Source organism: Takifugu rubripes, chromosome 3, assembly GCF_901000725.2.
Source record: "Takifugu rubripes chromosome 3, fTakRub1.2, whole genome shotgun sequence".
Classification (NCBI taxonomy): Eukaryota; Metazoa; Chordata; class Actinopteri; order Tetraodontiformes; family Tetraodontidae; genus Takifugu; species Takifugu rubripes.
The window spans coordinates 13555044-13582242 of record NC_042287.1 but is presented as its reverse complement, the minus strand read 5'-3'; the positions used below and the strand labels follow the sequence as shown (position 1 = coordinate 13582242).

Sequence of the window (27199 nt, the reverse complement as noted above, 5' to 3'; positions counted from 1 at the left end):
TCCGTTCCACAGCTGTTGTGGGCGGATTTTTAGCAAAAATGAGACGCTCGTTACCGCGCGAGGCGCAACACGGCCTGTCACAAGAGTCTGGATTTCAGAAAATGGTCACCTTCAAGACCTTTACCATTTCTTTCTTCCCGATGTAGGCCGGAACGGAACGCTGCAGGAGTTCCATTCCTTGTCAACGTCTCCTTCGGGGAAAAGGGAAGACAGCGTGACTAATTTGTGCTCCATTGTACGCTCTAGCAGCCTTCAATTAGCAAGAAAATAACCAAGCAAATAACATATTGCAGAGAAACTGACCTTTGTGACTTTTCTGAAGTCTGAAGAAAAGAGAATTGTATGAAACGACGGTTAGTTCAAGTGAGACAGACAATTACCAGACGAGAGGGTTAAGAGTGGCTTCAATAAGACACCGCAAATACAAAACTTTAATAAAATTTTCAGTCTGACGTTCACAGAGCTGCGGTTTCTGACACCAGCAGCAGGCTTCTCTCCTGGCTCCTGGCTCGCTCTAAAGTCTCTAAAAATGTCCTCCTCCGCCTCTCGTGCTGCAGCTCCGCGCCCACGCCGTGGACATGAACGGGAACCAGGTGGAAAACCCCATCGATCTGTACATCTTCGTCATCGACATGAACGACAACAGACCCGAGTTCAAAAACCAGGTTTACAACGGCTCCGTGGACGAAGGCTCCAAACCAGGTGAGGCTCCACCGTGAGGAGGAGGAGGACCGTTAAACCGGGGCCATCTTCGCCGCCCTTGACGGAGAATCCATCTCCCGCGGCGGCTTTTCATTTATCCGACCAACGCGGCTGTAAACCGGAATGTGTTCAGGCTGCAGAGATGGGCGGTAAAATCCACCGGCCTGCAGCGGCACCGGGTCATGCACCCATGAACCGCACTTTATTGCAGCGGGTTGATCTAAATAGTTGGTTTCCATCCCTCCCTCGCCCTCGTTCCCCCTCTCCCGCCCCTCCCCCCGTCGTTCCCCCGGGTCCCAGCGGCACGGGTGACATTCAGCTGAACAATAATCACAAAAAAAGAGAGTTTTAGAATTTAGAGCTCCAGCGGTTTCAGCGCAAGGCCAATTACAGTTTGGAATTAGTTTGCAAATTAAAGAGTCATTACGGGGGCCTAATCCTGTCAAGCACAGCTTAGGCGCCCGTACAAAGGGTCCACATTAAACCCCTGAAGAGCGCAGCTTAATGAAATTACCCCCGTCGACGGGTGACACATTGTGGTTCTTCACCTCCTCCCCACCATCACGCTCAGAAGCGATAGGTTGATAGTTGAGATGGTCCCCCCCCCCCCCCCCCCCCCCGTTTCTCTGCCGTCCTCTCCCCTCCGCTGCTCCTGCCACATATTTTTCCTTTTTCACCCGGCTGAGGGGCCTTCGGGGCGCTCCCTCCGGCCGAGTCATTGACAAATGTTGCTTTGAAATGTAATGAACTTTGAAATGGGAGCTGCGGTTCCAATTATCCCCGGACAGGGCCTGTCACTGGTGTGATATCACTATCTCTGCCAATTAGATTTGGCTGTGAGGAGCCGAGCACAAGAAATGGAGCGATGGAGAGATTCAGTCACAGGAGTCTGTGAAGGCATCGTGACGCGTTCACAGCACACACGCGTGCACACGCGTGACACTGCGCGATGTTACAGAGATACAAGAAGAGACAACCTGCGCCCAGCTTTAAAGCTGCGGGTGGCAAAATCAAAGCTAACGCTAATGCTAACTGACATTAAGAACTTAATTAGACCTTTCTAGTTACCGCAGTGTGTTTGCGCGTGCGCGTTTGTCCATGGCTGTGCTCTTCTTCATCAGGTACATACGTCATGCACGTGTCGGCCTTCGACGCGGACGACAACACCACCGCTAACGGAATGGTGCGCTACCGGATCCTGTCTCAGATGCCGCACAGCCCCATCCCCAACATGTTCACCATCAACAGCGAGACGGGGGACATCGTCACCGTGGCGCCCGGGCTCGATCGAGAGGTCGGTGCATTGGTTTTTTATGAAAGGGGGAGTTCGGCCCCAAAATTAAAGCCGCCGGTTTAGTTTATTTGTTGATTCCTGCCCTGGTCAGCGGAGCTCTAAAGTTTAGACAGGATCCAAACGTGTTTATTCTCCAGACGTGGACGTGCTGGTGACAACTGGCAAAGAAATCTCCCAGACAGATCGTCCTCCCAAACTGTCAGTGGTGACAGACCTATTAACAACACATCACACTGCAGTGGGCTGCTGGCGCGTTGTTTCCCGTGCGCACATGCGTGTCTTTGTCTCTGCGCACGTGCTTGTGTAGACGGAGTGGAAATATCTGAGATAAAATGCCCTTGACACCTGTCAGAGACACACAAAAGCCTATATAATCACAGCTACGCTCGATAAAATACAGGCAATTAACATTCAAATAAAAAGAAAACTTAAAAATAAAGATGCGCGCACGTGTGTGTGTGTGTGTGTGTGTGTGTGTGTGTGTGTGTGTGTGTGTGTGTGTGTGTGTGTGTGTGTGTGTGTGTGTGTGTGTGTGTGTGTGAAGGAGAGAGAGAGAGAGTTTTTCCAGAAGAGAACGTTAGCTTGCAGGGTAGCTCGATGCTAATCCACCCAGTCAGCACCGGTGCTTCCAGTAACCAGGATGTTTGACTAGTGGAGCAGAAATCAACGTTTTTGATTTAAATGTGAAGCGTTCCGGAGGCGCTGTAGGTGAAATGCTGCTCTGCACCGCAGAAGCCGGCTCCACGGGAAGGCTAGCCATGAATCGTGATTCAGAGTAGTAAAGGGAAGGACGGGAAGACGCCCGTGCCCTGTCCTTACTGTCAGCTGCTATTAAACAGTAATGAAAGTTTCTTTCATGGGAAAATCAATACGATGCATCAGGTTTTGCTGATAACTGTCAGCAGATGATTCGATTCCGCTGCGACGGTCCTGATCTGCTGCCACCTCAAAAACATAAAAAACAGACAAAATCGGCTTTCTTTCCTGGGATTTGATACAAAATCTTAGAAAAAGATACCCAAACGTACCAAAGTTGGCCAAACTTACCAAGTTTCGGTACACCCCCCCCCTCCGTCCCTGCTGTTCCTTATCCGCTCCCCTGTTCTCTAAAGCACCCTCCTCCACTCGGTGAACTCCTCCACCGTCCCCCCCCCGCGAGAGTTTCCCGCCGGTCTGACAGCAGCAGACCCCCTTCCCGGGGTGGGGGCCGCCTGTGCACAGCTGAGAGGTTCAGAGGAGCTCTACATAATTGCTCCCTTGTCTAATTAGCGAGAGCGTTGAGCACACGCGACTGACGGGACAGTCGGACGGCGGCTGCCTCTAAACAAGATGTGGAGAAGCGGAGGTGTCGGCGTGTGTTTGTTTGTGTGTTTTCGTGCGCACGCACGGGTGTTAATGAGAGCCGGCGCGTGAGGTTGGAGTTCAGCGTCTCGATGAGAGGAGCTGTCTAATCCGCCTGTTGTGGCGTCCCGGCCTAATTGGGATATTTACTTGGTAATTAGCAGGTGAGAGAGAGACTGGGAATGTAATTGGGAATCTCGGTGATGAGGCGCATAATACAGACAGGCGGCTCCGGGGCTCAGCGCTCGATACTCTCGCAGCCCATTAACCGCTCCCTTAGCCTGACGAGGAGGCCGAGGACGGAGGGGGGAAACGAACCCCCAAAGTTCCGGAGAACTCCCCGTATTTCCTCCCCACTGCACGTCACTGCTGCAGAGTTAATCTCCGTCGCACGCTTGGCTTTTCTCTTTTTTTCCGCCATCAGTTCTACTCGATAGGAAGAATCTTTGATGAGGAACCCTGAGGGAGGCTCGACACTCCAGCCTTCAGACGATCGTAGACGTGATCCTGGGATGTTTTAAATGAGCTCATGGGTAGCAGCCGTGAAGCAGAAGGCAGACGGGCTTTTTTAGTCCTCTCTGGAGTCAGTTTTCCGGCTGTTCCCGCCGATGAATGAATGAGTGATTGAAAGAACGGATAAATATCCCACTGCTGTGTGTTTGCAGAAAGTCTCCCAGTACACCATCATCGTGCAGGCCACGGACATGGAGGGCAACCTGAACTTTGGCCTCTCCAACACCGCCACCGCCATCATCACGGTCACCGACATCAACGACAACCCCCCCATGCTGACGTCCAGGACGGTGAGTGGGCAAGAAAAAGGGATGATAGGCAAACTAGGGCCTCGCAGCTTCAGCACTGACAAACAGAACGGAAAGAAGCCGTCCATTAAATAAGAAATAAGTCCCGGTGGAGGGTTTTATCCCACAGAGGTGTGATTTTTATCTCATCCATCTTTTATGGGTGAGGTTTCGTTTAGCTGCTAAATGTTACCGCTAGAGTTTGTAACCACTAAAGTTCTCCAGTACTCCATTAAAGGTCATTTAGAGGCATCCTTTAAAAGCATGAGGTGCAGTTAAAGTAACTGGGAGGATTTACTGGTGTAAAAAGGCCACCCTGACAGTGAAATAGGCTAACGCTAGCTAACGGAGGAGCTAGCAGCACCAACTACCTCTCTACGATGATGAGCTAGCACCGACAGCCGCAGACGTCTTCAGAGCGTTGCGACATCACAGGCTGCATGTGAGCACAAAGAAGCAGCAGCCGGGGGGGGGGGGACACACAAAGGAGATGGCAAGAAGAAAGAGGACAAAGAAGGAAGAGATGAGTGGACTACCGCACCGAGTCCGGGATGAAAAATGAAGAGAGGAAAAAAAGTGATGAGGGAAGGATGGGAAGGGAGGAAAGAAAGAGGGATTATTTGCTCGGTGGAGATATTTCCTCCAGCAGCGGTGATAAAGCACACGCACGCTCCGCTGTAAATCAGAGGCCTTTCCTGACTCGGCATTCCCGCCTTTAATTTAAGATTCTGCGCTGATGGCGGCGTATTGATGATAGCGGCCGGTGATGCATTCATATTCTCTCACTGTATTCCATCATGTTTAAGTGCGTTTCCATCAGCGCCACAGAGGGAAGTTAATATTATCATGGATATTGATGATAAACTTTAGGGGATGTTTTGGAGCCAAGATAAGCTGCGCACTCTCGCACGCCGCCTCCATAAATCATCCGTTTTATTGGCGAGATAACAACAAAGCCATTTTGTTGAGAATGCGGGCTATTATGCAAATATTTAGTGTTTGCAATAAGCCCCATATAGATCTCTCAACGCGCCCCAGAAATGTAAAGTTTGGGGGATTTGTCTTTAATGTTTATGATTAATATTTCATCACGCCTATTTTTCCAGCGCGTCGGCGCACGTGTGAACTCAGACGAGCATCACGTCTCCTCCGTGACGCAGACGGATGGAACGAAAACCAAACCCAAACGAGCTACTCAGCTCCTCTGTTTGTGCATACAGTAGCAATAACGCCGAGGATTGAATTATTGCTCCGGTGCAATAAGGTTCGCCGCCACTGTCAAACAGATTCCCCCTAACGAAGTAACAGGCCTCCTCCTCCAGCCGCAGGAGCGTAAAGATTTGTTGCTTCCTCAAGTTCAGCAGTCTCGAGTGTCAGTCAGGACTCGAGGGTTTCGCACCTTCGGCGGCGTCGAGGAGGAGGAGGAAGGAGATCGGAGAATCTCCCATTCCGTAAATTCAGCCGGCGGGAGCAGAAGAAGGAACATGACCAGAATACTGACCCAGAGTTGAAGCTCGGGGTCATAAAATGTAGAAAGTAAAGGTGAATAAAGAGCAGCATTTCTGAGGGTTGGAGTTTTTAAAACGTCCCTCTGATGATTTCCAACTTTCTTTGGATACCCGCTGATATTGTGTCTGTTAAAACTTGAGTCAGATTAATATCTCTTCTGATTTACACTCTTTGTTCCGGGTCTACTTCACTGTGACCTCGCTGGCGCCTTAACTTTGCATTTTCTGGCGGTTTTAATGATTTAAAGTGTGAGGAATTGAAATAAAACCTCCGCACCACCGAGATAAGAAAAAAAGAAGCCATCTTATCCAATCAAAGGCTGGACGCCTGATGTAACCTGCTCCAGACTGAGGCCTCGCAGACGTAATGAGACCTGGAATCTTAAACCGAGGGCGTTGGTGATAAGAGCAGAACCCACCTTTTCCGGGTCGTCCATCAGATCTTGTTATCAGCGTTTGTTGCTTAAGGGCCCTCAGGAGCTCAAGAGCCATCTCTGAAGTTTGTTTTATTGAACTGGCATTGGGGAGTCCCTGAACCACGCCGCAGTAATAAAACAGTGGAGAGCAGGCACGTGCACGCGCCCAGGCCCTCAGATGAACGTGCAACAGCCCGCCTACTTATCCCAGAGCAGCCTGACCACACTGACTCGGCTGTTGTCTTAAGAATGTCACGGAGTCTCTGAACGGCTCTCCTGACGCAGCCTCCTAATCTGCCCGCTGCTGTCGGCTTGTTTGGGGGATGCGAGGGCTGCCAGGCGGGGTATTATGGTCTGTTAGAGTGTTTGGCGTGGGGGGCTCCGCTCTTTGATATCCTACAGTTGCATAAGCAGCTCAGCGGCTCCTCCACGCCTGTTATCTGTGGCAACACGGGGACGCCACCACGTTGACGAGCCTGTCACCTCCTGATGAGGGGAAGGAGCGCCCACGCGCTCACCTCCCGATCCGACGTGATTGGTTTAGAGTCAGCGGGTTGCTAATGAGGAGGCCTTTGGTTAGCGGTATGGGCGTCGTTGCTGTTGTTGCTGGTCCATCTCTGTGGGCTTCATCCCCTGAGCCTGTGCAGCTTTGATCAGTCCTCCCCCTAACAGACACATGAGTGAGAGCGGCTCGCGTCTCACCAGGCTTATCGGGACGAAGCACATGTGTTTGGACAGAACAGGACGACCGAAAGCCATTCAGACGCGCTCAAACGTCTGTTTTAAACCTCTCCTCTTGCTTCTGTCCTGGTTCGTTTTGTGGGTGTTGACAGCTCAACAGGAAGTGGAGGAAAATGGGAACGCTGCGGCTTTTTCCGATTGTCCACCTCCCTTGTTAAGGGTCGGTGTCATTCTCCACAGTTCTCCGGCGAGGTCCCCGAGAACAAGGTGGACATCGTGGTGGCTAATCTGACGGTGATAGATGCCGACCAACCGCATTCCCCTAACTGGAACGCCATCTACAGGATCATCAGTGGAGACCCATCGGGCCACTTCACCATCCGCACCGACCCTGTTAGCAACGACGGCATGGTTACCGTGGTGAAGGTAAGGTTGGCCCTTGCCCAGCTGTTCTCTCTCTTACACACACACACACACACACACACACACACACACACAGACCTAAACACGTGGTTGGCGAGACGACTGTAGCAAATGAGGTATTGATTTCTCAATTACGAAAGCCACACTTTTTATCCGCTCATAATGTTTTAGCTGCCGCGGTAAATGGCAGCAACAACATGGCTGTGGCTCGTAACGCCGCCATCCAGGTTGTCTGGAAAGTTTTATTACACTTGGAAAACGGCCCGTGGAATATTGACAGAGAGCACTCGGCTTTTATTTCCGTACAGTCTGTGTGTGTCGAGTGACCTTTAGCTGCTGCATTCCCGCCTCCTGCGAACAAGCTGCCATGTTGCTCATGTTTTGCGACGCAGAAGCTTGTTTGGTTGCCTGACCCACAACCAATAGAATTTCCTCCTTATGTACTCGGCTCCCACGAGTCGTATCTCAAGACTAGTAATAACGTGGAAAAAAAAACAGCAGTACCATCTCTGGTGTCATTCCCACAGCACCCCGAGCAGCGTACATTGGCATTTCGCTTCTCTTCATTATCTCTAGATGACTGCTTTTTATAATCCATTCCGCTCATGGCCTAATATAAAATTCAGCAGGAAGCCGGGCAGCCATAAGCTCCCATAGAGACTAGTGGGAGGTTATCAGAAAATCACGAAATAAGAGACAGGACACCCCGTGGGAAGACAAGAAATATACTGGTTTAAATGGTAAACAGAAGATCTTCGTTTTGCTCGAGAAGCCATTAGGCGGATATAGTGGCGTTCCTCTGTTTACTGAGGCGTTTGCTGTCTGCTCAGACACGACACTGCAGTGACACATACAGTAGGTACGCAGCAGCCTCCCGAGGAGACCCAAAAAAACCCACATTTATGCTGCCCCCTTAGGGAGTTTATGAGGGCCGTGTTCGTAAACTGCGTGGCAATGGAGCCGAAAACAAACATGCAAAACAGAGTCGCTCCTTTCGAAAGAGCCATCAAAGTGAGTGAGGAGCAAAGGAGATGACAGGGCGAGCGGGCAGGATCGGGGATTTTTAAAGATTAAGAAAGACCACGGAGGCTGCAGATCACAAAGAGCACGGGGGTGGGCGGGGGGGGGGGGGGGGGGGGGGGGGGGGGGGGGTGAGGGGGTGGAAGTGCAGCAGAACAAATTAAGTAAAAGGCAAAGGGTGGAAGCGAAGCGATATGTAAGAAGTAATGGCTCATGGGCGAAGGATGGAAGCCGTGTTATTGACCCCTCACCCCTCTGGCTTCCCTCAGGGTGTGTGAGCGCAAGTGCATGCATGAGTGTGTGTGCATGTGTTTTTGTTCGCCTAAAGCAACACCGCAGACCTCCCTGTGCTCAGACTACCACTGGCTGCAGATCAGAGAGTCTTGAGCGTGGTTTGCCTCTAAATGAGTTCCCAGTGCACCCCGGGGTCACGCACGGATCCACGCTGCCGTGCTCACCCTGTAACACCAACGCGCCGACTCCTCTGCCCCGTCCACCAGGTTGCTTGATTAATAATGCCTTTTCACGTCAAGGCCCCCGCTGCCACGCTGTCCGCTCGTACCCGTCTGGCACCGCAACATACAGAGGTGCTCACAGATGATTAGCGTCAGACCAGAGCGCCGTGAGGTGTCCGCCGTCTCCCTGGTTAGAAATGTGCCAGCAGTCAGTACAAGCAGCATATTTGTCCTCCGTTTTCTCTTCCAGCACTTGTTGTGTTGTCGTTTGAACCTGATGGTGTATTCTCCATTTGGAGAGCACACAACTGTCACTCTGGTTTACGCTCAATCTGCAAACCCCTAGATTACACACACGTGCACGCTCGCGGCACACAGCGGCTATGAATAGTCTGAGCTGAGGGTGTGTGTTGGCTGGTTTTGTGGTTTAGAGAGGATATGGGTCCAATTCATCAGAGGGCCACTTGATTCGACATGTGTTCATTTATCATGTCCTTTATCAACAATGGAGATTCAGCGCCGACTCCCTAGCCGTGCAGAAACAAAGAGAAATGTTGGCAGGGCCGCTAGCTCGCCACTCAACGTTATATTTACCTCCGCACACGTTCAAGGATAATGCAAAATTAACACCTTTGTGGAGCAGAGATGGGCGAGGGCAGGACATTTACAGACTATATTCAGCAAGATGGTCCCCCATATGAACCTGGTCCTGCTCTCGGTTCCTTCCTGTTGATTAAAGATTATTCTTGGGTTTTACCTTGCTATCGGCTCGTTTTGGTGGGGTCAGGCTTTCTTTGGTCAGGTCTCTAGAGGCATGCCTGATTGGACACTGTATTGATTATAGGGTTCAGTTAGTTAGAAGTTAATCCTTGATTCTCAACATCTGTCTGTCATTCCTGTCCTTCCCTCCATCCTTCCTACAGCCGGTAGACTATGAGATGAACCGCGCCTTCATGCTGACAGTGGTGGTGTCCAACCAGGCCCACTTAGCCAGCGGCATCCAGTCATCGCTGCAGTCTACGGCAGGCGTCACCATATCCGTCCAAGATGTCAACGAAGCGCCGTACTTCCCCACCAACCCGAAGCACATCCGTTTCGAGGAGGGTATCCCCGCTGGCACGACCCTGACCACCTTCTCAGCCTCGGATCCCGACCGACTTCAGATGCAGCAAACAATCAGGTATGATGCGATTACGAAAGTGTGTTTTGTATTTAGACGGTTCGGTGAACCCAGAACGGTCCCGTCTGCTGAGCCGGGACAAGCTGCTTTTCTGTTCTAGCCTGGCAGTAATCTCTCCCAATCCACCAGCAGACAAAACAAGGCCTCTTGGATAAGTTCCATGTCAGTTCTTGAAGGTCAAAGTTCAACAAGAGAACTGTATTTTGGCAGCTCCCATTGCTCAAAGTCTTACTGAGCAAGGTTTATGAGCCAGACAAGAACCCTGCGGAAGGAGGCAAAGGTTAATAGGGTGCAGAAGCCTTCAGGGTAATCAGGGATGTGCACGTTCTGTGGGCTGTGCGAGCACATACAGTACATGGAGGGAGGGAGGGGAGCTGCTGGCTCCGGCCCAGATATCTGACACAGCATAATGTCCACCTGCCTCCTCCGTTGCCTCCCTGGGTTTGAACTGTGAACCAACCTTTAAACGAGTAGCAGACCTTTTCTCAGTCCTGCAGAACGGCAGCAGAAACCAAAGAGTCCAGCAGAACCCTAAAGTGACCTCTTGACCACCCTACCACGTGGTGATGTGGCGGATCAGGATCACACCTTTTGATTGGTGCTCTCACGTCAGGTGACTTCGTAGCTTCCAGAGAATATATTGGTTTAATTTCACACTTTCTGCCGACCGTCGCGATCCACTAATCCTTTGCTTCCTAATTTCTCCTGGGAGAAGATGTAAACAAATTTCCCAGTTCGCTTCAAAGCAAATGAGGCTAAAGTTGGAATGTATTGTAATTAAGGAAGACATCAAAGTCAGCAGCCATCCTCACTCCTCCTCTGAATTCAGCTTGACCTTTGACCTTGCCTTTGACCTGCGCTGCACATCCTCCAAATCCAGTCACAGTTTCCACGATCAAAACCGGCTTCCTGCGAACTCTCCTGCGTGAGCAAACCGCCCATCTGGGTAGGATCGCAGTCAAATCCCTCTGTTTTAGCCCGCTTCCACAGGAGGCTTCTCATCTAGGCCGTTACGCAAGGACACCGACCGCAGCTGTTCTATTCTGAATTCTCGTTGCTCCAGTGGAGCTCATCCTTGTCAGTCAGTTGGAGAGTCACTATTGCTGATGATCCTGTGTAGAGGAAGAGCTTCGGATTTCCTTTGTCGGACCTGTCGCCAGAAACATAGAAGAAATCCACGGGAAGATTCTGCTGAAGCTGGGAGTGTTGAAAGGTTTAGAAACACCTGGGGGCGTTGCTGCAGCTCCAGGTCAAGGTGTGAATTTGACAGCTGCTTATCAAAGGAGGGACAAACCGCCAGCGTCCTGCTTGACATGGGGAGGAGGTGGGGGATTAGCGAGGCATCATGCATCACCTGTCAGGCCCCAGACCAGTGAGGTCGAGACATGGGACTGGAGACACTGGCATAAATGATTATCTGAACTACCTTGGCTTACTTTGAGACATGAATTTTTCATCCTCAGGGTCAGAGGTTTGAAAAATAAATGTCAGGCCTCTCCCACCGCCTGCTCAAACCCCAAACATCCACCCATCTGCACACACGGACCCATCTTGAAATTTAACATTCATTTTGGACCAGCAGGGAAGTAAACAAAAACTGTTTACCTTCCCAAGGAGACTCAAAGTTTGAATTTTACGTCATTAAAGAAGCGGCGAAGGGGGACAACCCACGATCGACATTAAATCCGACAGAAGGAACCTGAAGACAAAACACTGGGGTTTTTCACATTCCACAGCTGCACAATTATCCACTGCGAGCTCTCAGAAATGCTATTAAAGCTCACAGTTTTTCCTTTTTGTTACTTATCTGGACTTTTGCTTTAATATAGGAGTAATAATGGAGCGTGTTGTCTATTCGGTGGGTCTGAAATTGGCTGCAAAGAATGTCCATTCAAGACCGGCTTTGCTTCATGAGCTTTATTACATCTGCAGAGAGCGCTGTTGAGGAGACTTAATTAAATTGTGGTGGTGGACAGCGTGCTCCACTACAAACCATTTGCTCTCCACTTCAGTCTGACCGGGAGAGATACGATTCAGGTGTTTTTGTTAAAGGTCATTATGCAGAGAAAACTCCCATCATACCCCTTTTTCCTGCGCTCCAGACATATTATCTCATGTCTGTGTTCCGATTTTGCTGGTAGGTGCTCGGGTTTTTAGACAACTTTGCTTGAGCAGGTCAGGGTGATGGAGCTAAACGCAGCGCTTCTCTTTAAAAGAATAGCGCTGCTCGTATATGCAGCTGTCAATGTTCCACTTCTTGGAGGGGAGAAAATGCCTTGTCTTCATATGCCACAAGCCTAGCATCAAACTGGACTACACCATTTCTTGAGAGCACCCCCAAAAATGAGAGTGCAAGTCTCAGGTCAATGCAGTTGGACAAAAACCAGTCAAAGTTGTCATAACAAGCGCGTTAAAACCAGATCACATGGTCGTCCTGCTGCCCTTCTCATGTCACTCTTCCCCGTCACCGCCGCCGTCCCCCACCCACCCACTCCCTCCGTCCTGTAATCACACGTCCCACTGTGAAGGACTCACTCAGGTCCCGACGGTGATTTAACAGTCGGCCAGTTCGGCGGCGGCGGGCTGGGAAAGGCTGTGTGAAGATGTCAGCAGGAGTGTGAGAATGTCATCTCTGTGATCCCTCTGCCTGCGCGGAGCTGCTGCTGGGATCGTACCTGCTGCCTGATGGGGAAAACACCACCTCACTCACTGCAGGGACGAGTCTACTGGGTCCAGCCTTCTCTGCTGTCTTTACCATCACTGCCCCCTCTCATCACAGAAACATCAGAATGGCAGAATATCAGTAATTATCCCCAAATAACTTAAAAGATCCTATTTTTACCTGAAATTCACCCGAACTGATGTTGCTACAGGTCCATTCCACAGTACAAGCAGACACTTTCTGGATTTTATGTATGCAGCGCACGCACGCACGCACGCACACACACACACACACACACACACACACACACACACATCCTCATATTTCTACCTTTGTGAGACATTTTACATTTCCTAACCTCATTCCTCCCAACTCTAACCTTAACCTCTGAACCACATCTTTACCCTTAAGCAGTTGTTTAAAGTTTTGGGGACCAAACCAAATGGTCCCACTTTGCATAAATATGCTAAATTTTGCAGGAAAAGTAGTATTTTGGCATTCAATGTGTAGCAAATACAAGGACACACACACACACAGTCGTAGCAGTGCTTAACTAGAGAAGTAATTGACTTCTGTGGCTGGTACACAGGAGTGAAAAATGAGGTTAAATTGACTGTAGGCTGCGGGCTCTGGAAGGAAAGTCAATGAAGAATTAAACTGTGTGAAGGTCAGGCTGCTGTGAGTTTGGGAGCGTGCCGGTAATCTCTGTATGCACACCCGCTGCAGAAAACGCCACAAATATTTGTGAGTGCAAAAAAGCTCCCCCAACTCCTTCAGTCACACGCCCTTGTGTGTTTTTAGGTATTCAAAGCTGAACGACCCTGCAGACTGGTTGTCTATCAACAGAACCAACGGACAGATAATCACCACGGCGATACTCGACCGGGAGTCCGTCTACGTCAAAAACAACATATATGAAGCCACCTTCCTCGCAACAGACAACGGTAAAGAGGGACTTTTATAACTGTTGGTAAATTAATAAAGATTATCCTTCATGAAAATAACTTGATTAATTAGTTGCCGCTATTCTAATTGAAGTATTGCTACATTTATTTCTGACCTTAATGCAAGAGCAAACAAACAGTCATTTATGCAACAATGAGTAATTTAGTTAAATTATTAAAAACAAATATTGTGAGCATTAACATAATTTCACGGCATTCATTAATTTTGCTTCTTGCCTGCTATTATGAAAACGCATGAACTGTTTTTTTTATAACAAACGTTAGCAAGCTGTGCTAGTCATTCTGCATTTCCAAATGTGTTTGCTATTTCATTTTCTCTTTCTGGGCTATTTCTGAATTACGATTATAAATATAATTATGAGTTATATCACAAGGACAATGATAATGACTTCAGAAAATTGTCCTATTTTTCTTTAAAACGGTCTACAGGCCGAGGAAAACAACAAAATATGCTTTACTCTGCTGTAACAGCTTCACCCTGCAACCACAGGACTGGAGGTTAAAGCCTTAGTTAGATTCTAAACATAGTGATGAGAAAAGAAGCTGCTTCGATGAATTCTACTGTAAATCTAACTGGAAATTCCACTCTTTGATTCTCATCTGTCAAGCAGAGACAATTGAAAATGACAGAAAAAAAAAAGAAAAATTAAAACTGTTAAAACTGCAAAAAAGACATATATGAGGATTGACAAGGATATAAGGACACCAAAAAAAGCAAAAGCAGAGCAGCAAAGTTTGAGAAAATCCTGGATTCCCTAAACCAGTCACACTCTTGATCCTCTGCTTCTTGTCTTCTACCCGGCATCCTCGCTTTGCTGCATACATGTTTGTTCTGCCTTGAGCTTAAGTGAGCGCGAGTGCAATCTCTGCAAACAAATACGTTTCCTGCTTTTCAAAGAAAGTGTCTCTTTTTTCCACAGCTTTAAAGAAAAGTTGTTTTTCCTTCCCTGAGTTTACTTATCTGTGATATGCAGAGCAATGGTGTGTTTACCTGAAGTCCAGCGTTCGCGTTTGAACAGGTGAAAAATGCTGTTTTTTAGGCATTATTATATACATTGACTGGTGTTTGGGCACCAGGATACTGTCTCGCTATTAGGCAATATATGGCATTACTTTTTGAAAGTTTTAATAAACGTAGCTTTTTTTTTTTGCACAGCACTGAAAACAATTTGTAGAAAAGAAACATCATCTAAATAACGGTTCTGTTTTTCAAAACAGACGTATAATAACCAAAGTCTTTGGGGTTTAATGCAGTACAGACAGCAGCACGGAGCAGGACTGACACACAGCGTGTTCTTTTCACAAGTCGACAAGTGTTTTTGGCATCACACCTCTGAGCGCCTCATCAAATGGTTAATACAGAAATCCTTTTGAGGAGTTTACACAAACATAATAATTTATTTAGCCAGTTAAAGCCCACATAATTCTCATATCAGCAATGGCAAGCTGCTTCCACATGTCTCCATACGTGGCTGGGATTAGCAGACCAAGAAGCTCACCAACACCACCACCAGAGTGTGTGTGTGTGTGTGTGTGTGTGTGTGTGTATCAGCCTGTGTAGTTTAAATTTCCATTTAATAGTCCCCCCTGAAGCATTTATGCATATGTATGTTCAAGAATCCGAGTGATGCTGATTCAAACACGGACAATCGTGTTTTTCTTTCATAGTTTTAAGATAAGCATTGATCTTTTCTTTGTTATTTAATTGTAACAGTGTGTCATCATTCTGATTTCAAACCTTTTACTCATCTACTGATGAGTTACCTCGAGGCCGTAAGTCTCTAAACCTGATTTCAACCCAGGCTTTAAAAACCGTTTCAGCATTTCTGATTGAACTCGTGAACTCAGGGTCCTCATACAACATTGGTCCATTAATGAATCTTTGATCAACTCATTTGATCTCCTCATCAAAATATTAATCGCACCATTGCAAGTCCGACCGCGCTCTTGCCATTGACGCTGTCCCTTGCTTCATATTCCACTCTTGTGGCAGAAGTTTTGCTTTTTCACCTTATTTACTTGGCAGATCTGTCAGCTTTGCATAAACCCTTTTAAACGACTTTCCCCTTATCTGGTCCTAGAGACGGCCCAGGGTCCCTTGTGTTCTCATCCAATGGTTCCTTCAATGGGGAACGACTTGTAATCGGAGGCACCCAAGGGTCGTCACCCTCCCTGACACACACACACTCGAAAAACACCCCAGAGCAACAATCTGTTGATCCCTCTACATTTTAATGCAAACAAACATGTATCGGTCCCTCTCAGATTGCTCACAACTTTAAAATGCTGCTCTGTGTGTGTGTGTGTGTGTGTGTGTGTGTATTCATGCACAACTGGGGTCCCAACTTGTTGACTTACTTTATGAGGTCCGACTGTCTTTCACATTTACTGAGATTATATTAAGACTATAGTAAACCAATCATTAAAAGAGACATGAATTTGTGTGTTTGCAATGTAGTAAGACTGTTTTAAATGCCGGATTTTCCACAATGGCTATATTAGTAATATAAAACGGTATTATCACGTTACCACAGTGTTTGGCATTAACGTAGTTAAACGTGGTTGCAGGATGTACAGGTCTTTGTTCACGCGTCTCGGTGCTCTCTGTGTGATTCATGTTCTGGGGTCAACAGAGGTTCAGCTTTTAGTCACATCTGGGTTGTGGCCTGTCAGGGTGTGGGATTTGATCCACACTCCTTCTTGTTGCCATTTGTGGTGAAAACTGTGTAAATTCAGTGAGGCAGGCTTAATTTAGTATTGATGGTGAAAGATAGTAAGAGGATGATAGAATTGTGGTTTTTCCCCATCAAAATAACGCTACAACCCAGACAAATTCCACCTTTTCCTTTGGTTCCCCTCACACATTAGTCTAGGTTATTAAGTTGGATACATAGAGTTGTGATTCCAGTGCATTTAAACATATTTGTTGTCAACATCGGATATATAATACAGTAAAAAATCATAAATTAACCAAGCAGCAGAGATATAAAGTGCACATTCTCCAAATGGTGCATGTTCACAGTTGTAAATATTTTGAGAACTTCAAAAATGCTTTTAAAAGCGCGTAATCAGTGTAAGTATTTAAACACTTGTCATATAAGCACAAGAGAATTGTGTATTTGATTACATGAGTGTGTGTTGGAGATCGTTCAGGAGAACGAATGAATGAACAGGTGCAACACAATGAGCCTGCCTTGCTCATCATTCGTAGTTTAATTGTTAATATTTCAGGCAGAAGAGCCCTTAGCAAGAAAATCATAGACGGATTTGCGCACGCTGCCTAAATACGCACAGACAAGGACTTGTTTGATTGTGTTACAGTCATCATTATTGCACTCAAGCACTCTCTGGGTGAGTGGCTGTGGGTTTTTATTTGGTTTTTCCTTTGCCTCCATCTGGATCAGCCTGACTGGGAGCCTGAAAGATGACCTGAAAGCAGAGCTGTCAATTGAATTTCTGTCAAGGCCGCAAATTGTCCTCCAACTCTAAGCAACCTTGCCGTAAACATCACTAAAGTGCATGTTCGGTGTTGCTTCACCTCTTCCTTTTCCTTTATTTAAAACCTCTGTTTTTAATTCCCTTTCATTGTTTGCCTCTCGGCAACTGTCCTTCCTTTTCTCTGCCGTCACATTCACATCTTGTTCCTTCCTGGCCCCCCTCCTGACATTATTTTTCCATCCCTCTCTCTGCTACCAGGCTCTCCTGTAGCCAGCGGCACAGGCACGCTGCAGATCTATCTGATAGATATTAACGACAACTCCCCGGCCCTGATACCCAAGGAGTCCCAGATCTGCGAGCGGATGAGCAAAAACGTCAACGGCGTCAACATCACCGCCGCCGATGACGACACTGACCCCAACGCTGGGCCCTTCGTCTTTGAGCTGCCTAAAATTCCCGCCAGCATCCGACGCAACTGGACGATTTCTCGGATCAGTGGTGAGGACCTGCGTCACGCCACCCCACAGCAGCACCGGTTAAAAAGTGCTTGATTAGTGTTGAAAAGTGCTTAGTCATTTATTACCAGCAATAAAGGAGAAAGTTATCCACCCAAGGACATCAGAGGTTACTAATCCACGGGAGGTTCTTTTATGTTATGGAGTTGTGGTGATTGACACATATCGTTGGTCCTACTCAAATTTGGATTTTCCAATGTGTTCCTCAGCAACAACCCTGAACCTTATTCCTAGTCCTAATTTTTGACCCACACAGGAGACTATGCCCGCTTGGGTTTGCGGTACCAGGTCTATCTGGAGCCAGGCGTGTACGAGGTCCCCGTAATAGTGTTGGACTCAGGGAATCCTCCACTGTCCAACCGGTCAATCATCAAAGTGAAGGTGTGTCCCTGCGACGAACACGGCGACTGCACCACCCTCGGGGCCGTGGCGGCGGCTGGCCTGGGGACCGGCGCCATCATCTCGATCCTCATCTGCATCATCATCCTGCTCAGTGAGGAATTGTTCATGACGAATCTACTGCTGCTGTGTTTTGTGGTTCATAATTCATGTCTGGGCCGTGGGCTCCTGTCCACAATCTCTTGACGTGGTTTCTCAGAGGGCAAATATCCGCTGCCCCTGATTGGATGTCTGACAGTTCAGCGAAGGTTGCCTTTAAGTTTTTTTACGTATCCGAGCAACCAGAACCCACAGAGGTTGGAAACTTGTCTCTCAAAGAAAGATCGGACTGCACGGAGACTTGATACATACATTAATGGTCCCTGGGGAGTAAATCCAACCAAGGTTGGTGAAGCTTTTCCTCGGGAGCTAACAAAATGTCAAAGTTTTCACTACCCTGAAAAATGTTTCGACTATTACACAGATAGACTTTTGTACAAACTCTCAATAAAATCCCGCTGACCTTGGGAACTTTTTTATAGTGTGTCTGTGATTTAAGTGACATATTTTAAAGGCTAAGAGCTTATCATGACATTTGGTACATTAATTCATGGTCCCTTCAGGACATAATATAATCACATTGTTGATAGCCTGAATTTGTAAGCTAGCACTCTCATTAGGTCAAATGTCTGAATGAATAAATAATATCACCATTAGCCTCACCTTTTTTTTTTTTTAGTGCTAATCAGCAGGTGACCAAGTTAGCATGCCATTTAAAATAATGGACTCGGTTAGCTAAATACCATCAAACACTATTGTCAGGATGTTTCCCTCCAGCTTTTAGCGCGTTAATGCTGGTGCTTTTTGCAGATTATTGCAGTGATAATGGTGCTAAATGTGTGTGTTGGTACAGGCATGGTGCTGCTTTTTGTCGTGTGGATCAAGCGGAGAGAGAAGGAGCGGCAGACCAAGCAGCTGCTTATTGACCCCGAAGATGATGTCAGGGACAACATACTCAAATATGATGAAGAGGGAGGAGGCGAAGAGGATCAGGTGAGATTAACACACACACAATCCCACACTGATACACACACGCCCCCAGGTGCTAACATCACTGCTGCTGTTTAGGACTATGACCTGAGCCAGCTGCAGCAGCCCGACTCCTTGGAGCACATCATCAGCAAACCACCCGGTGTCCGCAGGGTGGACGAGCGTCCCATCATCCCGGAGTCCCAGTACCCCATCAGACCGGTGGTGCCTCATCCGGGGGACATCGGGGACTTCATCCATGAGGTGACGACACGTCACCTTCGCTTTCACCTTCAGCTGACGTGATTACTGGGTTCTTCACACTGCTCAAACCTGCTGATTTGTGATACAAGCAGGAAGTTTTATTTTACATTTTAAGCGCTCCCAACATTCCGTTTTAACACACACATACGCAGGATGTCACACACTTCCGATGTTGGCATGCTGTTGTGAGGAAATGCTGATTGACAGACTCGTGACAACACATTCACACTCGAGAGGTGTTGGCAGCTGTTCAGCTCTGATCCATCCATCCACCCACCCTCTCTCTCTCTCTCTCCATCTCTCTCCCCGTCTCACCCGTTCACTCAACCTCCCTCGCTCACACACGTGCGCTCCTGATCTCGCTCCAGCAGTCTGGCAAAACGCAAACACAAGAAACACGCGGCGTTTCTGCCTCTCGCCGTCCTCGGGGGGGTTCTGAGGCTCGGCGGTATCTCAGTGAAGTGTTTTCCGTCCGGTCTCCTTACCTGCCTCTTCTGCGAGTCTGGAAGAAATGCACGACTGAGCACAGGCGGGAGAACACCCTGCCCACATCCCGTTTTCCTTCATGAATTTGCGGCAGAATATTGACGAAATTGCCTTTGGTCCGGCATTGATGGGTCAAATTTGAATATAATATAAGTCAAGGCATCCTGTTAAATATGAATACATTTAAGTGCAGCGTGTGTGTAGGAGAGAATCCCTTTGGGATGTTGTTAGAGATGTTTCCACGGCGATCCTCCACTCATTTTCTGGGTTGCTGTTTTTCAGCTGCTCTGAGTGAGGCTGTGTGTGAATTTAAAAAAGAAAAGAATAACCCAAAGTTTGAAGGTAGTGTCACAGCGCACGGACCCTGAACGCTGCCTGCACAATGCAACATTTGTGCCACACGGCGTCTTTTTGCAGGCTGACCTTGAAGACTGAAACTTCTGCTAAAAAAATAACTTTTAAGGTTGAAGTCACCTTCAGCGATGCGTTGGAGGCAGGAGCAGAGTAGAATCATAAACTGGAGATAAAAATGGCACTAATCTTTTACGTGCAATACCGAGGACCTACTGCGCCCCCACTTCCCAAACATTCCCCATTCAAAACTGGGGACGTGTCTTTTTGTTGAGGTAGGGTGGGCCCTGTGGGTGGGCCCTTTACTCCTCCCTCTGCCCCGCCCTCATATCCAAATATGGTCACTTCAGTCTACAAATACTCGAGATTGCGACGCCCTAAGCCAAGTTTCCTAACCCCATGTGACTGATACTTAAGGGTTTGTTTAACAGGTTAAATAATAATGTGTTGATGTCAGTGAGTTTGTAAGTGAACTCTTGAAACATTAACCTCAACCTGAAGCCCAACCCCCACACAGTATGACTTGGCCTAAGCATGCAGACGCTAGGCTAGGAATAGTAGTAGGCTAGGAATAGTAGTAGGCTAGGAATAATAGTAGACTAGAAATAGTAGTAGGCTAGGAATAGTAGTAGGCTAGGAATAGTAGTAGGCTAGGAATAGTCGTAGGCTAGGAATAGGAGTAGGCTAGGAATAATAGTAGGCTAGGAATAGTAGTAGGCTAGGAATAGTAATAGGCTAGGAATAGTAGTAGGCTAGGAATAGCAGACACTAAACGTTCTTTACTCCTGGATAAACTCCCACATGGCTGAAACCCTCTTCCCCGACTCTGTTTTCAGGGGCTTCGAGCGGCTGACAACGACCCCACAGCTCCTCCCTACGACTCCCTGCTGGTGTTTGACTACGAGGGCAGCGGCTCCACCGCCGGCTCGGTCAGCTCCCTCAATTCGTCCAGCACGGGGGACCAGGACTATGACTACCTCAACGACTGGGGTCCCCGCTTCAAGAAGCTAGCTGACATGTACGGGGGAGGAGTGGAGGATTAAATCTGTCACACACATGTAGACGCACGCACACACCCACACACACACCCTCGTCCTGTCAGCAGGTCTGCCGAGCTCTCCCGCACCCTTATTGGACACGCACTCAATCAACCAACTATATTAGCCACCGCAGAGGAGCGGCACCCTGAGTCGGCTTCCTCACGACGATCTCTGAGACTGAAACAGAAGCTCCGAGTTTCAGGCTGCTCATCATTTGTTTTAGCTCTTGTCATTTGGTTCCAGTTCTATAATCAGGTCCTCTGTTTTTAAGGTTTCGGGAGTGTACATTTGCTTTTCCTTGCGTTTGTGCAGTTTGATTTGCCCCCCACTCATCCAGTTAAGCCGTTCCTGATTCCTGAGGGTTTTCACTTTTTTTCCCTCGCTGTCAGCCTGCAGAAGCTTAAGGTTGAGCAGTCTGTCCGAGGGGAAGGAAACGGAGAGAAAAAAGAGAAGAAAAGAACACAGCAGTGAAAGTCCTCCTCGCGGGGGAGGGGCCAGGTTTATTCTTTCTTGAACTTGAATTACTTAGAACAGAAGCACTGATGTTTAAAAAGTGCCTTCAGTGGTGCGTTTTTTAGCAGACTCCCGCTTACTCAGGATTGGTTACCATGTTCTGGGCGTTCACATCCCCATAACGACCCCTTCCCCCCGACCCTTTTTCTCTAAACTTCCCCCGTATCTCGAGTTGCCCTGCCGGGAGGCGGAGACGGCTGGAGATCTCAGTACGCTCTCAGAGGAGCGCAGCCTCTCGTTGCCCGACTTTCCGAGTCTGGAATCACGGCCAACATCAGCGCGATCGCGGGAAATCACAACAAAACACGAGGGGACCGTCTGGGAGGCAACACGCGTCACAAGTGTATACCGCCGCTTCGGTAGCAGCTGTGTTTGTTTTGAGCTCTCGACGAGGCTCGTTAGCTTCTGAAGATTGACGAGTCGCGGCTGCGTCGGAACTACAAACGAGGGTTATTTAAGCAGCTTTCAGAAGCATTTAAGGTTTGCATGTTTATCACTTCCGAGGGTGGAAACCAGTGCAGCACGAGGTGTCAATAAAAGGAAATTACAACAATTACCAACAGTTAAACAGGTGCAAAAACCGCTTTGATGTTTCACTACATTTGATTGCTTTGATGAGTGTCGGTACGCCAAGACTCCTCCCCCTTTGTTGTTTCTCTAAAAAACTTCGCAGATGTCTCAGCGCCTTCGTTTGGCCTCTCCTCGGGCGACTGAAATGTCCCTCCCCCCAGAATATTCTTAATTTTTCTGGCTGTGCGTTGAAGCGTTTTCTGAACAGGAAGTTAGAGAAATCTGATTTGAACTTTATGGAAGCAGACGGGCTGAACGGCAGCTGCAGTGATGCTTTTTATGGGGGGACAATTTAGTTGTGATTTGATTAAAAAGCCGAACCGTCCGCGGGGATGGTGGGGGGGGTTGTAATCACATTTCAGTCCTCTAAATGTGCGTGGAGACCAAGAAACAAGAGCTTTAGTCCTTTTTTATTATTAAATATGCAAAACATTTCAGAGCGACGTGTGAAAATGACAGAAAGGTTTAATCGTTGCTAATCTGGGAATGTCTGTTCCGAGCATGTTTCCGATCAATTATGGACACGGTGAAGGTTCCAGGAAACCTCGCTGCCTCTTCAGGTGTGATGAAGAGGGTCTTCTGTTTTCCCCCTGCTGCTTTTTGAGCGCTCCTCCCTTGCTCGCGGTCGCTCTAGCGTTCGGACGCAGCGACGAGCCATAAACTAGCTAAAGATGGAGATTTGACGAATGAGGCTTGTTGTTTAATGACAACAGGGTACGATTGTCTTAGTCTACATCCATGGGTTGATGGACACAGATTGCACCTTGAGGTGCAGGAGCTGGTAGTCTTCGGGATGGAGGTCCGCCCACGGGCAGAAAACGGGCACGGAACGGTTCGGTTCATTCCCCACCTCCGCAAAATAAACACAGCTGTTACGTTCTTTGATTTGCGACGATTCTCTGTGTACAGGGATCATTTTTATCAGCCGGTTTGCTTTTCTTTCTCTTGGGATGCGTTTGGGCTCTGTAAATACTGTACAGATCACCGCGGAAAGCCATTTGGAGGTTCTGTGCGGCTCCGTGTGAGCTTGCAGCCATATTCACTGCTGTCCCGGGTTAGCTTCACCTGTGAGAAGGTTCCTCTTCAGACCCACCTGTACAGTCCCACTAGTGCACACTCACACTCCTCTAGGCCTTACTGTACATACGCCAGTGCTCTGTTACTATACCAACCTGATCACGGAGTTCAGGCCCATGAGTGGTCGGAACCAGATTTAGGAAAGCCCCCCCCAACACTTCTCACGGACTTTAGAACTGTCTTACACAAAGGAAACTGTGCCATTATGATACTGAATGTCATCAGCGATGCAGCAGCAAACTGTCTAAACTCTCATATGACATCATTTTATAAGGGAAGTGAAGGAAACGAGATCGCTAGCGGTTAGCTATTGCTTCAGTTCAGCCCTCTTGCCCCTCCCGCTGGTATCAGTCCCGTCAGGAAGGTTCCGTGCCATGTCGGGAACGTAAAAGAAAGGCAGCAGCGTGCATCGCCGCTGCTCAAGTCCTGGTGTACATAATGTAGTATTTGCTTGAAGCTAAACAGGCCGCGTTCGGCGATGTAACTGTAAAACTGGAGCTTTTTTGCATGTCTTTTCTTTTTTTTTATAATCAACAGATCAGTTCTATAACAGTAACCACACAACATTTTAAAACGTGGCGGCCCGCATGTCCGAGGCTGCAGCCCAGAGAGGATTCTGGCGTGCTCGCGTAGATGCGAACGGAATAGAGAGAACAAAAAAAAGGAAAAGGCTGGAGGGAAAAAAAGACAAAAAACGATTGCACAGTTATCGAGTCAGAAGACTTTTTTATGTAAAGTGTCAACAGCACAAATATTTTGTATCGTTGTTTGTACCATTTTGTAAGAAAACAATGGGAGAAAAGAGGGGGAAAAAAAAAGAAACGGGGGGGAAGAGTCTGTTGTTTCCGACGTGTGTTTATAGTGCCACCGCAACCTTGGTTTCCAAATGCCGTCCAGTAAATATGCAGCCGTGCAGATCACCCTTGTAAAGATAGACGCTGAGCTGGAGACTCCCTGGCAGCATCATGTGATGTAAATAAAAATTCCCTTCCTTATACGCCTCTCTCCTCATTCCCGCCATTTCGCGCCTTGCAGTCCCCGTTCCCGCCACCAGGCGGCGACAGACTCGACACACTTGAAGTCTTCCACTGCGCAGCTGCATTAACCGGGGGAAGAAAGGAAAAAAAAACGCCCGTCTTAATGACGATCTCGGGGCTTCGGCATAATAAAACCAGGGAAACGTTTCCATTCCAGATTTTGAAACGATGATGCGCTCCGCTTGGCGCCGGCATTTCATCTGCGGCTGATTGAGTTCCATGTTTCCGATTAGTTTTATTGCCAACCTCGAACAAACACGAGCCGAAATGATCAACACAATTAAGGCTGTTCATTTGTCAGCCGCGGCTGACAGGGCAGCCTTCCAAGGTGGGAATGCAGAGTCTATTTACAGCTGCGGCACATCGGAGGCAGCCGCGCGGTCTGGAATCACAAATGATTCCACCTTTTTATTTTACTTTCACCGGGAAAAGCTAAAAATATGCCTGTTGTGCTACCAAATCTCCGCTCCCTCCCTCGTGCAAACCAGCACATTTGGCTTCTGCTCACACATGCTGTGAAAGTGTTTATGTTGATATTTATTGCAGTAAAAAAAAATCTCATTGATTTTAACGTCCGCCAAGCTAACGCGGTCTTTGACGATCCGCTCCTGCTGCGGCTCCTCAACCGTGAAACGCCGTATCGATGTTTCTGTTGAGGTCTTCATTTAGCGGCGAGCATGATGAAAACACAGAAAACGCGGGACGCTAGCGGCCGCCACAGGCGGGACTGGATGACCCTTAGCTGCTCTCGTTTAGCACAGCGGGCCTGCGAGGACACCTCCTCTTCATCGATCCGCCTGTCTGAGACCGTCATCGTGCACCCAGGCGCTCGTACGGCTAAACTGGTGTCTGCTGTTTTGCATTATGGGATAGCGCGGGTCAAGAGACACCAAGTCCAGGGCTGGTAGGCGAAGGGTGGTGGTCGTAGGCCGCGCTACGCTAAAGTTTGACCTTTTATGGACTCGGTTTGGACCTTTGGAGCCCTTCTGGTCTCCAAAAGACCCGAGAGTCTCGCGTGAGTCTGGATGAAGCCCTGAAGAGTACAGACGGTCATGTGATCAGCTGGTCCAGGTCTGTGCCGATGGAGGCAGGTGAAGAGAAGGTGTTAGCATGACGAGGTTAGCATTGCAGCTGAGCGGGTTACAGACAAATTCCGAAATGAAAACATTGAAATTATTCCAAACGTTCTCTTGTCGACGGGGAGCCGTGGCTGCATCCATCAGATGTTCCAGATGTTCCCCGTCGTTATTGCAGATTAGGAAACACTTCCTGTTGCCTCCATTTAAATCTCATTTTAAAGGGGAGAAACACAAACACGAATGTACTTAAATCCCTCCCCCTGCCCTCCCCCCCCCCGGGGAGCCCCGGCGGTCGCGGCGACCTTCCTTTCGTTCCGCCTGTGACGGCATCGGGGATCGGCCGCACCGAGAGTGCGGATCCGTCTAAATGAGCGCCTCCGGACTGGGGAGGGGCGAAGGGAGCCGGAACGTTTTCACCTGGAGGCGATTCGGCGAAACCAATAACCGTCGCTGCTCGCCTTTATTGCCGTACATCAGCGTCGATCCACCGGCGGCGGCGCCGGGTTATTGTATGCAGATTGGCCAATGCCCCTTCCCTGAACTCCTGTAATCCTCTCACAGAGCGGCTGTGGGCGGGATGGGGGAGGGAGGGGGGGTCCCGGGGGGCGGAAGAGAAGAAAGGTCCACAGAGCGGAGAAGAAGGGGGAGCAGCGACCTGCACCACCTCCGGAGGCACCTGGCCGCTGGTTCACAGGTAGGATGAGATGATGGGAGTCAACCAGGCAGGAAGTCCTCAAACCGCCCCCCCCGTCACCCCCGGAGAGAACTCCTGAAGCCTGACTGCATTACAGCCGGCGAGGGAGGAGGATAAAGGAGCAGCTCGGGGCCCCGGTGCTGCCTGCAATCAGATTTGGGTTCCTGTCTTGAGGGCAAATGGTATTAGGCAGCCAAGGTCCTGACAGAGAGGCTGTTGGCCGCACGCTCGCACGCACGCACGCTCGCACGCACGCTCGCACGCACGCACACTGTCGACGCCATCCGGACATCTGTCAGGACCCACCTGAGCAGAGCCTCCGGATCGTGGGGACGACTGTGTCCACCTTGATGCTGACGTTCTCGATGTTCTGGGGGGTTTCAGCCCCTCGGGAGCGAACGTCCTCTCAGGACCCAGAAAGGTGCTACACACAAACACACACAAACACACACACACACACACACACTCACCCAAAGGTCAGCTGCTGATTGGTGCTCTGTGTGACCGCGTAATTAAGGAGGATAGCCTCAAACATCAAATGTCATTATGTGCCATTAGGAATTATGGGTAGTCATTTTTAAAGGCGCGGCGCCGGCTTGTTTTCTCTTTTTTGTGCTTCCTGGGAATCGTGCGTGTTCATTATCCTGGTGTGTTTGAGGGAAACTGTAATAACTTCCGACCGGCTTGGCAGCGCTGCGCCTCCCCCTTTCCTGCTCAACACGCTTAAAACGGATTAAAGGGGAGCAGCGGAGAACAGGCGACACCGGCTGCGTCCGTTCCCGCGGCTGTGCTAGCATGTGCGGCTGTTCTGAGCTCGGCAGGTGGCGCCCCCGTGCCAGCCAGAGTGTTTCCATGACGACCAAAAAACCTGTTGTGCTGGTTGACCCCAGGTTGCTAAGTCGCTAGCTCGCTAGTGACCACCGTCGTGTCATAAATAACCACGACGCGTCCGCCTGTGGTCGCTAGGCGACGTGATTTGGGTCCCGCTCGCGTGCGCGTCCACTCGGGCGTCGACTGATCCAAACAGATGTTCTGACTGAATTTGTGCCCCGGCGGCGGCGCCGAACAGCCGATTCGCTCCCGTCCGCTTAAGAAAAGAGGGAATTAGTTTAATCCAGAAGAAAGAGATGGATGAGGGGCATTAGCGCCGCTCACCTGTTTGAGGACAGACTGATAGCGTCGCTGGGAAAACAATCCCAACTGATGGACGGAGACGCCGGGCGAGCTCCTCCCACAGCCTCCGGGAATATTTACATGGGATGAAAACCGGAGTTTGACGTT

General features: G+C 48.8%; 1 protein-coding gene across 1 annotated transcript in view; it reads left to right on the top strand.

Moving 5' to 3' along the window:
* Nucleotides 1-24105, top strand: part of LOC101069589 (cadherin-4-like) — a 130096-nt gene extending 105991 nt beyond the window's left edge. The window contains exons 7-17 of the mRNA XM_029833641.1: nt 558-702; nt 1824-1996; nt 4003-4140; nt 6983-7168; nt 9564-9820; nt 13284-13426; nt 17144-17383; nt 17657-17893; nt 18692-18831; nt 18907-19071; nt 20745-24105. Coding sequence (XP_029689501.1) covers nt 558-702; nt 1824-1996; nt 4003-4140; nt 6983-7168; nt 9564-9820; nt 13284-13426; nt 17144-17383; nt 17657-17893; nt 18692-18831; nt 18907-19071; nt 20745-20951 — 2031 coding nt within the window. The 3' untranslated portion in view covers nt 20952-24105. The remainder of the gene's footprint in view (nt 1-557; nt 703-1823; nt 1997-4002; nt 4141-6982; nt 7169-9563; nt 9821-13283; nt 13427-17143; nt 17384-17656; nt 17894-18691; nt 18832-18906; nt 19072-20744) is intronic.
* The last annotated feature ends 3094 nt before the right edge of the window (nt 24106-27199 follow it).